This window comes from Toxotes jaculatrix, chromosome 9 (assembly GCF_017976425.1).
Source record: "Toxotes jaculatrix isolate fToxJac2 chromosome 9, fToxJac2.pri, whole genome shotgun sequence".
Taxonomy (NCBI): Eukaryota; Metazoa; Chordata; class Actinopteri; family Toxotidae; genus Toxotes; species Toxotes jaculatrix.
This window is the reverse complement of record NC_054402.1, coordinates 2,171,563-2,182,645: the sequence shown is the minus strand read 5'-3', so window position 1 is coordinate 2,182,645 and position 11,083 is coordinate 2,171,563. Positions and strand designations below refer to the sequence as shown.

Genomic DNA, 11,083 nt, shown 5'->3' with positions numbered 1-11,083 from the left:
CACATGAATGGAAACCAGTAAGTGAAGGAGAACCACTGTTTAAAACTCTTTCCTGATGGGTGTGTTTTTTATACATTATTTATTTGATTGGCGTGTGCTTCCTTTTAAATCCCTCTCAGTGTGTGCATCTCACAACTGGCACTGAGCTGCCTGCTACACTGGCTGCCTGCTGCATGGCTGGCTGAACAGTCACAGGGCTGTACAGTAGGTCAGGCTGGCTGTAATCCATTCCAGATTACAGTTCAGGGCATCGCAGGAAGAAGCATGGGGGACTGGCAAAGACAACACTCAACCCACAGCTGGCTTCCTGCCAATTTGAGAGGAGACAGGTATGTTTCTGTTTTGGTATTCACGTGAGAGCCAGGCTGATTGAGTGAGGACATTTTTAGAAAATGATTTCACTTTTTAAAAAAGGTCACAGTTTTTCCACCTCAGTCTTTGAAAAAATGTCGACTATTAATACTTACACACAGCTCAAGCATAACAATTAATGTAGTTTGGAGGAAGTAACCACGCTGCTCAGGCCTGTAACAGAGTGCACACGGGGCAATCACTCAGGCCTAAAAAAAATCAGGACGAATCTGCTTTTAGAAAAGAAGTAAATCTGTGCAAAAATCAATAAACATTATAAAAAATTATTATTATTTAAAAATATATATTTAGTACAACATGTAAAAGCATGTAGAGCTTCAGGAGATTCATCACAGTGTTGAAATGTGTTTAAGGTTAGAAGCTCAGAACTAAAGCTAAATATTTCAGTTCAAGTTTTGTAAACAAAGTGAGTTTTGGATTGTGGTTTAGATCAGAATCAGAATAATGTCAGAGGTTCAGGTTAAAATCAGACGTATGAAGGTGAGGCTGGTGGTGAGGGTTTGGATGAGGAAATTAAAGTTCTTTGCACTTTTACATGTGTGCATTTTCATGTGCGCTCTCGTATCTGTTTCTGTCCTTGTGAGGACCAGTTATGGTTTTAGGCGTTGAGAGAGAAGACATTTTTGGAAAACAAGTTTGTTCCTCACTTCGTCAAAGGATTGTTTGAGGTTCAATTCCTGGTTTTAGGATTGGGGTTAAAAGTAGGTTAAGGTCTGGGTTAGGGCTGGATCAGGCATGTAGATGTGAAAATATGGGTCAGAACAAGCCACTGGCTGGATCAATCCCTGCTGACGCGCTCAGAACAGAACAAATCACTAGCTGTTACACACACACACACACACACACACACACACACACACACACACGTCACCCTCCAAAAGTAAAAAGCAACAGAGACACTCAGCCCCCTCCCTTCCTTTTCCATAGACCATTAGATGTATTGACGATTCCACATCCAGAATTTTTTTCCTCTAATTGGTTTATACACAGCTGAGCACACAGTGATGCTAATGATGCTGGTGTACTCTGTAACACCGTGTTCAGCACAGGCTCTGCAATCCATGGAAATATGGACCGCTGTTGTTCTTTCCAGCATCGATTCTCTCTCAGCAGCAGCAGCACTCTGCTCTCTGGGTAAATCTCTTTCTCTGCCTCTGTTCTCTGAGGGATGACAGCGAATCTGCTTGTGTGTTGCTCACCTGCTTGTTCCAGAATCAGCCCCTTTCTCTGCGGGGGCTCAGGTCACTGAAGGTCTCAGTCATAACCAGGAAGCAGGAGTGCGAGGGAAGGATGAGGCCCTGGGTTCGTTCCAACAGGTCCAGATCAGTCCAGGTAAGACTTGTTCTCTTGGTCATGCTTAAAAGTGTCCTGTGAGGAGAAAAACACACTGAGTCACCAGTTTATTAGGTACAACTATAGGTAAAACTAATGCAGTGTAATGCACCCACAGACAGGTGTTAAGAACACGGGGGGAAGGTGTGTGAGGGATGTTGTGTTCTGATGCTGTTGGAAATGTATCATACTTTATGTTGTTGTGTATTTTTACCAAAAACAAACTATACCATGCATTTGTCTGAGAGCCGAGCCGGTCTGAACATATCAACATATATGATGAGCAGCTTGAAACTTCAGTTGATTTTGAGGAGTTTAATCATTATGTGCAGCTCTTTTGAAAAAGTACACAAACAGGAGTTGAACTCTTGTAAAATTAGACCTATTTCACATGGAGTGGCCCCTAAAACGGGATAGTCCAGCTTCAGTGTCCTGTCTCTATGAAACTGTGGCCTTAGGAAAACTGAAGGCAAAAGGGTTGAACCTTCACCTTCTCTTCAAAGTCTGCAGGGGTGCTCTTCACGGTGCTCCCTGTGTGCTTTCCTCGGCCACAACTGACTGGTGTGAGAGGAGTTTGTGATGCTTAAGACTACAAAACAATAAACTGGTTTTGTCTGGTTTATTGTTTACAGTTCTCTGTAAAGACTGAAGGAAATCCAGGAAGCATCCTGGTAAGGACTGGGTGAGATAGGAAAAGTTGCAGCATATGAAAGACTCTCATATAGGTTGTGTGACATTCTCATTCTTCTTTACTCTGTATTTGGTTGACCCCTCTTGGTGCTGTGTTTGGGGTGGGATAAGATAGCTTCTGTTTGGAAACAGGATGTATCCTTTTTTGATGCACAATCAAGTTTAACTGTAAACTAAAAATTAAAACAACAGATACAAACATAGCGCTAAGGTAAAAACTTTTGTTAACACAAATAATGATAATAATATTAACAAAAATAATAGGAATATAGGAAGTATAGATTTTAGCCACCAGGAGGCGATAATGATATTTCGGGAGATGTGTTGTTTTCCAGGAGGTAAGACTCAAGAGATTATGTCAGAGAAATAACGCAAGCCGTTCATTTCTATTTATGTGAATGTAAAAGTAAGACGTCCTTCAGTTAACTGTGACTTAAATTCCCAAGCAAGCGTTAGTTTCTACTTCCAAAACTCTGAAGACTGATTTTACGAGGAGTAACTGAAGGCAACATGAGGGGAAAGCGCGGGGGGAGGGGAGGGGAGGGCCGGCGAGCGTGTATGTGCGCGTGCGCGGACACCGACGCAGCAGCCCTGACTGTGGTTACCGCTGACGTCCTTCTCCTCCCTCATTCTCTTGTCACGGTGTTTTTCTGGAGGTGGAAGGGGGGGGGGTCCCGTTTTCTTTCGCCTCCTTCACCGAAAACAAATGCTATGTTTCCGACACAGGGGACACAGGTCTTCGTGTTGCGCCGCTGCTCATCCGACCCCGGCGACTTTTCACTCGGCGCCACAGCGCTTTCATCCAAACCGAATGAGAGGAGCTAAGGGCGGACGGGACTGAGAGGAAGAGCCGGAGAGTGACTGGGAGGCTGCACATCCGCCGCTTTCTTCAATACAACCGCAGCTTGCCATTGATTTATTTCCCGAGGCCCCGGGCATCTCTCGGTGTCTCGAAATGTTACCTCAGACGGTTCCTGGTTCGGTTTTCGGGACAGTTTCTCCGAGGGGACCATCGGTTTGACCCTGGTCACCCAGAAAAAATATATTAGCTTGCTAACAGGAAAACACAAACTGTCCCTTTTTCTGAACTCCGCCTGTGGTGGTCGCAGGGACACAGAGAGCCCAGGGCTGTGTTTCCTCTTATTAACCCTTAGCACTTGCCGCTCTGGTTGTGTTTTCTTTCCTTTCTCACCAGAGGACGATGCGGGTAGAAGTAAACTGGTGACCTCCGGGACTGTTTGGTTAAAGATTCAGCCGGTGTCCACCGAAATGGTACGATAGGCGTCTGGGAGGGATTTTGCTCACAATGAGGATTGTATGAGAAGTGAGGCTGGTTTTTTTTTTTCTGATACAGTCTTGTGTGAGTGATAACCAGGCTGAGGCCGGGGGTGCTTTTTAACCCAGTGTGAACATAAACCCAAAGCCTACTTATTTTCTTCTCTGGACGGCGGAGCGCACTCAGGGACGAAAATGTCTTTACGCACGGCACTGCCTGGGAACGAGCGGAACCCGGACCATGTAAGTAGCTGATTAAAACACAGGGCGTTGATATGTCTGACTTGAGTGGGTTACAGTTAGGTTTTATTATGCTTTTGGAGAAAATGCTAACACACCGATGGATGGGGGGAGGTTTGGCTGCAGATTCGTGTTTGTTATATTGATTACACAGACATGAGAAATGCACAAATATAACCAATTCGTGAGTTTCCTAAAAATCCTCACCTCCACCTCTTTCGCCCACCAGTGCGCATGTTAGTCTTCCCCCAGCTGATCAATAATTAATGCATCTGATGCAAGGCCACCCAGTCCTCTCCACACCCAGCCTGCCCTGCACCCATCCCTCCCTCTCTCTGCCAGACTCCCCACCCATCCATCCACCCATCCATCCATCCATCACCTTATCTCCAGCTCCTCACCTTCTGTTCCCCTCCACCCTTTCTGATCTGTCCAGTTTCCCCTTGAATGAAACTAACAGGCAGCTCAGTGGGCAGCAGTATTGCAGAATCTGCTGTGTCAGGCTACCCTAGTTTGTCCTGCCCATGTTTTTCTGTGTCTGTGGCAGTGTCTGGGTTTGGGTTTGGGGGAGACAGGCCTTTGCGTTGAATGGCACATTTTACAGGCTTTTGTTAAGATGCTTGCAAGGATGTGAATGTCTCTCAAATGTCCCTTCACCACATATTGACATCGGTAGCGTAGCTGTACAAAGAATCCCCACCTTTGTCTCAAGGGCACCTAGCTTACACCAACCTAGCAGCCTGTAATGTTGTGCTCACACAGCTACTCAGCCAGCAGCGGACAAAACACAGAATATTTCCCTTCTATTTTTTTAAAAAGGGTATTTAAAGGGTTTGTTGCCACTACACCACTCCCCATGTGGCTCTTGTTTAGATGTTGTGCATATATCTCAATATACAGTGACTGTCACAGCATTTATCTAACAATCAGCTGGTTTCCTTGGTGTTCACACTGACTTTTAGCCACAGCGACTGTTGAACATGTGCCATATTCGTGGTGGGACACTCAAACCGAAGGACTGTCACATACGAAATATAGTTTTCTCTCCTGGTTTCAGGCTGTAATGTAAGTTTTGAATGGTAGCATTGAGAAATGACATGAAAACCATGTAAAGATGAGCGGCCTCCGCTCGGGGCCATTGACTGTATGCCTTCTTAGCCCTGGCTGTGCCCGTGGGAGAGATGCTGCCGCCCCTCCTCACCAACCTGCTGTGTGATGTTTGGCCGTGTGTTGACTCACTGCGGATTGTTGCAGGCGGGTGTTTATTGCCCGTAGTCCTTGCCAGGGCCCAGAAGCACTTTTAAAGGTGTCAGAATCCAGGAGGTATTTTGATATTTTTATGTGAACCTGTTGTGGTCGGTGTGGACAGTTTGTGTCAGGACACACCCAAATGTGGGGACGCCAGAAAGTGACGCTGCTTTTACGTGGAGCCTTTCACTCCAATAATAATCGGAATAAAGAAGTTCGGTCATAACAACAGGAAACTTTGCTGCCATTCTTGGTCACATAGATTTTCTGTTTTCTGGGAGATTCCAGATAACACTGGGTGGTTCCCTGGTGGCTCCATACTGCAGAACAGTAAACCAAAAGTAGTGCCTGTTAAATGCTTGCTTCCATCTTTTTGTCATGTGGGAGTCTTACATATAACAGAACTCTTGTTTTCTGTCTGTGAAAGCAGGAATCATGTTAACACTTGCAGGAAACATAATCTCCTCTGTTCCCTTCCTTCTTCAAACTGATTGAGATATTCCACCAGTCCCAGTTCTGAGAAAAGAACAAAACTGATCAAATTAATTTGAATCCCTCCCCATTTTGGTGAAGTATAAAGTAAAGGTATGTGTCCGAGCTGGTCGAGGAGGCGTCTTTTCTAACAGCAGTGCAGGGAGTAAGCATTGTGGCCTTAAGCTGGGCAGCAGGGTAGATTGCTGTACTTGCTCAGGCACAAGCCACTCTTGTTAGCAACATCACCATGGCAACAGCAGGGGGTCCTCCATACCCTCCAGCTCCCCTTTACTTTTCCCACCTCACCCTTCCTCACCCACTCTTGTCCATTTCAACAAACACACTCACATGCACAGTCATCAATTCACATAGACCGTCTTTTAGAATAGTTCTGGTTGCTCAGTATAGTGTCCACGGGCCAGGACAAATGATCAGAGTCTCTTGCAGTGTGTTATCAAATCACTGGCCTCAGTGGTTTATTGTGGTACTTAAGCAGAGACGTTTCCTTCCTTTGCACATTCTCTCTGGCCTGTTCTGCTCTGTGGCAGTTTTTACCAGGTCAAGGCTGTTTGACGTTTGAATGATGGCCTGAGTTTATGCTTCTGTGCACTCGGTATGTACATTTATAGTGGAAGCTATAATGTAATAAAGATGCTCTCCACTGATTTAGACTATGACTACTGTATGCAGCTGCCTGAGACCTGAACAGCTCAACAGTATCACCGAAGAACCGTTTCCACAGCTGTGATATTCTTTACTTTCCCAGTTTGTCGAATTGAACACGTTTTGTGTTTTTGATCTTGATGTTGAAAGTCATCACTTTTAGTGGATGGATGTTTTAGTAGATGGTCGTGCTCGAGAGATATGAAGGTCAGAAGGAAGACGAAACAGGAGTAAATAGGTTTGGTTGAAATGGCACATAACATGAATGTTTCTGGGCATAACATGTCGATGCATGTGTGTCTGCAGACACGCTAAAACAAGGCAGATTTAGAAATTTTGCTCATTGATGCAGGTTTCTCACTTTTTGAGGAAACAACTGAAATTGAAATTTTCCAAGAAGAATAAATAAGTAACATTTCTCTTTCCCTTTAGCTGCTAGAGACACGTGTTGGTCCATACATTAATAGTCTCTCTCTCCAGTTTCCTCCTTTGCACGTGGAGACGACTTTACCTAACCTGCCAAACCTGCATCTGTTATAGGCCTGTGAGTGTTTGAGTTTAAAGTTTCATTCTTGTGTCTTTTCTCCGCCCGTTCTCCTGATTAGCTGCCAAAGATCATGAAATACGCGTCTCGTACTTGTGCTGTTTTTTATTCTAGTTTATTCTATTTCTATTCTATTTATTCTGTAGCACACTTTGTTACTTTAAAGTAAAAAGAGTTAGTTCTGTGATGGTGAAGCTTACCATGGAATATAGTCAGTTTACGAACTCACAAGTCTAGTTAACAGGTGTGCATGCATGTCTGTGCTTTTTGTTGTGGTACTGTGGGAATGGACAGACTATTTTGCCTGGGGCTAAGCTGAAGAGAGAGAGAAAAGGAAGTCATATATTGGGTGTGGGTGAGTGCTTGTGCGCACATGTACAGCTGTGTGTTCTTACAAAAAGGACAACACGTTTCTCCGTGTGCCACCGCAGGGCAGAGCAGGGCTTTTGTGTTCCCCGGACAAGCGGAAGATTCATGAGCTCGCTGTCCTGACTTGTTACCCAAAAGCTGGCACCCACCTCTGATGCCCCCGATGGCATTCACTTTACCCAGAAACACATCAGACTTTTAATCGTCTGTTCTGCAGAGGCCAGATGAACCATGTGTGATCAGTGTGTGGTTTTGTATGGTCGCCAGCTGAATACAACTGAAATGTTTTGTGTTTGTGTTACCGCTGAAACGGTAGCCCAAAGATCAGAGAAGTGGGCCAATTACAGGGACATTTCCAGCTTAAGCTGGACAGGTGACCATCTGTTTAGCCTTAACAGCTACTACCAAGATGTCCGTGAGCAAGACGCTGAGCTCCCAGTTTCTCTGGGGACACTCGTGATTTGGCGTCAGAGGCAAACTGTGTGAACGTATGAAAAGTGTGAATGTAACGCAGGGCAGTGCTGGGAAGAGAGCTTAAGAGCTTTATCAGACTTTCCTGTTAGAGGCTTGATCAGCAGCACATCAGTGGCAGGTTTTGATGGAAATCTAAGGATTTTCTGTCCCTACTGAGATTAGTATCATCAGCAGTTTTTAGCAGGAATAAGATGCCAGATCTAAATGTGTTAACTGAACAGTAAATATTATTATTAATAACATATTAAATGTAACTGTCATGCCTTTTTGTGGTCACAAACTGTTTTTTTTCTGCCAACTATTGTGCAACTCTTGTCAAGAGGTGAGTCAGTGACTGGTGCTGAACAAGTGGCATTTTCAGGAGCTCAGGCTGCCATGTGAAGAATGACAGTGTTCAGAAAGGCTCTGTTAACTGCCAAACACTCACACACACACACACAAAGACCCCCGCACATAAACATCACACAGACACACACAATTACAAAAACGAACCGGCAGACGAGCATAAAGGACACTGGCTCCTAGTCAGAGCAGAGTCTGTCTGTTGGACTGTCGGACTCTCAGGTGTCTCGCTGTCCTCAGGCCTGAGCTGCTGCAGTTTAACTCATGCGGAAACCATATCTACTTTTCCTGTTCTCTTAAGTGTGTTTGCGACTGCAGCGAGTCTCTTGTCAGTATCTCGTCAGCTTTATAAAGCTGACGTGTGCATGTGTGAGATGGCTGTCAGATAAAGTCCTGTTAACCAGAGGAAATGTCACATCAGAAACAGGCTGTCGCCTGGACATTTTGCTTTATTAAATGGATAATTTCAGAGAGATGGTCGTACATTGTGCGTGCCGTCGATTGTTGTGTCTTGACTGTGTCTTTCCCTGCAGCACACTGTCATCTTAAAGTAACACATCAGCAAAACTTCTTCGGCAAAAGTTCTCCAGCATTTTTGTTCTAGACCAAATAAATAAAGGCACATTTTCAAACACTGGTTTTGAACTAAAAAGTCTCATAGGTGGAAATCCCTCGTTTTAACCAGGTAGTCAGAGGATCTGCACTAATCCTCGTCTTTGAAGCCAAACCAGCCATTACATTTCATTAAGCAGGTATTACCAAGCAGGTCATGTCTACTGTGCCTGTCCGTTGTAATGAAAAAGCTCGTCGACATCCTCCGTCGCTTGACTTTTTAGACGAATTGCTTTTGGTTATGTAGACCGTGTGTGGCAGACTGGACAGAAACAAAGACTGTGAGCTGGGAGAATGATAAAGAAGGGAGTGGATGGAAGCTGCTGATCATATGCACTGAAATGTTTGTTTCTGTTTTTGTAGAGGAGACTTTTAAAAACGTATCTCGGAGCATGAAGTGACAGCGTTTGAGGAACAGATCCGTGCAGAGAGAAGACGCAGGCTGTGTAGCAACAGCCAGAGAAACCCAGCTCGAGCCAAGGAGTGACTCAGCTCTTTAATCTGCTGCTGTTGATCCAGACTGAATAAATCTGACCCTTCCTCAGGCTGCTCTGATGATCACAGACCTGTGCTGAGCAGTATGCTGAGTAACGTGGCAGATCTCCAGGCGAACAGAGAGCATCTTTGTGTGTGTGTGTGTGTCTGTGTGTGTGTGTTTGGAGTCCTGCGCTGTCAAGACTGAGGAATCCAGTTACACTTTGCATACTGGAGCCAGATAATGTCAGACTGGGGGAGGGGGACCACCTTTGACCCACAATGTCGGGTAGTTGTCCTCTTCAACTGGTTTTTGATAATACTTAGATGTTACTCACCATGTCAGTCGATAGAGGATAGAGCTTAAGAAAGTTTTTGTTTTCTATTTTCCACCAAGAAAGGGTGAAGGGATAAACAACGGGATCATCATGGTGTAAAAAACAGTAACTTTTCACAATGTATATCTCAGTATTTTATAAGAAGTGGGCTCTTCCTTTATCCCATTTGAAAATACAGCGATATACTTTAAGAGTCGAAATACCGCCCGGCACTTATCTGGAGCTAATTTTTAAATGGAATGTTGAATAACAGGTAGAGACAGCCTTACATCCACAGTGAGATGTGTCAGTTCACAGGGTGATTATTGTCTGTAAGTTTGCAAATTCAGGTTCAGGTTAATGATGAATTAAGCCCTAAAAACTGCAACTAAACAGTCTGAGGAGAGAAACATCCATAAAATGCTAATGTCATGGAGAAACCGGACCCTGACCAAGTGCCAGGGCAAGTTTCGTGAACCGAAGGCCCAAGGAACCCATTTCAAATCCATGTTAAAATTTTCAAACCTGTTAAACGAGGCTGCTCAAAGTGAACTTCCTGAAAAGTATTAGTTTTTGAATGTACCTTTGCTGAAGATTGAGCTTCCATGTCAGTGAGAGCAGCCTTACAGAAGAACTGGTCTGACTCATCGTCTGGCTAATGGTTATTGGTAGGAATTTCAATGAGTCTGGCAGAAGCTGAAGAATGTGTGTCAGCTGCTGTGATGTTTAATTTTAAAATCTGTCTAATGAAAAACAGATGTGACCTCCGTAATAACAAAAGATACAATGATAGCCATGTTTTGTTTAATTATTGGTCAGTTTAAGAAGGCTTGAGGGCAGCGCATGCCATTTACATTTACAGTGGATTCTGTTCACTAAATACAACTCTATTTGTTTAGCCTCGGCAGCTGATGGAGAGTCAGCTCCACGGTATCAGACAGTCTGTCACAGTCACTGACATGTTTCTGTGGCAGCTCACTCTTCCTTGTGGGCCTAAACAGGAAACGCTTGCTGAGTGTTGCAGTGCGACATGTGACACGTCTGCTGTCATCGCTGTGACATTTCTGTCTGCAGGACAGGAAGTGACGCAGGTTAGGTTCACGCAACTTTCTGCAGGGTTTGACACTAGGAGTTGATACAAGCTGTTGACAAGTTTGAAGAGTAAGCAGAGGAAAGGATTTGTTGTGTGGCTTGACAGAGTAAATATTTCAAATGTGTATTAGCTTTATTCAACAGACACAGGATCAGGATCGTTTTATGTTATGAATCCTGCTTTATGTACGAGCTTTTGGGTTTGGATTCCTTTGGCTTTGACAGCTTCAACTTTGTCTCAATATTACATCGTGCACACACAAAAAACAGACCTTTAATTATGCTTTAACTACGGCTCAGGGACACGATCATCTCCCAACGTTCCCACAAAGCAAAATATCATCGGCTGCATTCTCCATTTCAGAAAGTCTGAAACTTTCTTTTCCTTCTTGGTTTTGTTTTTGTTTTTCTGTTAATGGGACAATACAAAGTACAGCGTGTTACCACAGACTAGAAGAAACAGTATGGATGACGGATTAACTCATGACATCAAAGTAACATGTTATGCAATTCAGTCAAATGAGCCACAAGGATAATTCATCCTTTTTTCTTTTTTCTTTTTTTT

General features: G+C 44.2%; 1 protein-coding gene across 2 annotated transcripts in view; it reads left to right on the top strand.

Moving 5' to 3' along the window:
- Positions 1–3,005: 3,005 nt before the first annotated feature.
- Positions 3,006–11,083, top strand: part of mark4b (MAP/microtubule affinity-regulating kinase 4b) — a 37,520-nt gene continuing 29,442 nt past the window's right edge. The window contains exon 1 of one of the 2 annotated variants that reach the window (XM_041046346.1): positions 3,006–3,912. In XM_041046346.1, coding sequence (XP_040902280.1) covers positions 3,865–3,912 — 48 coding nt within the window. In that variant the 5' untranslated portion in view covers positions 3,006–3,864. The remainder of the gene's footprint in view (positions 3,913–11,083) is intronic. The other variant, XM_041046345.1, reaches the window with a different exon arrangement.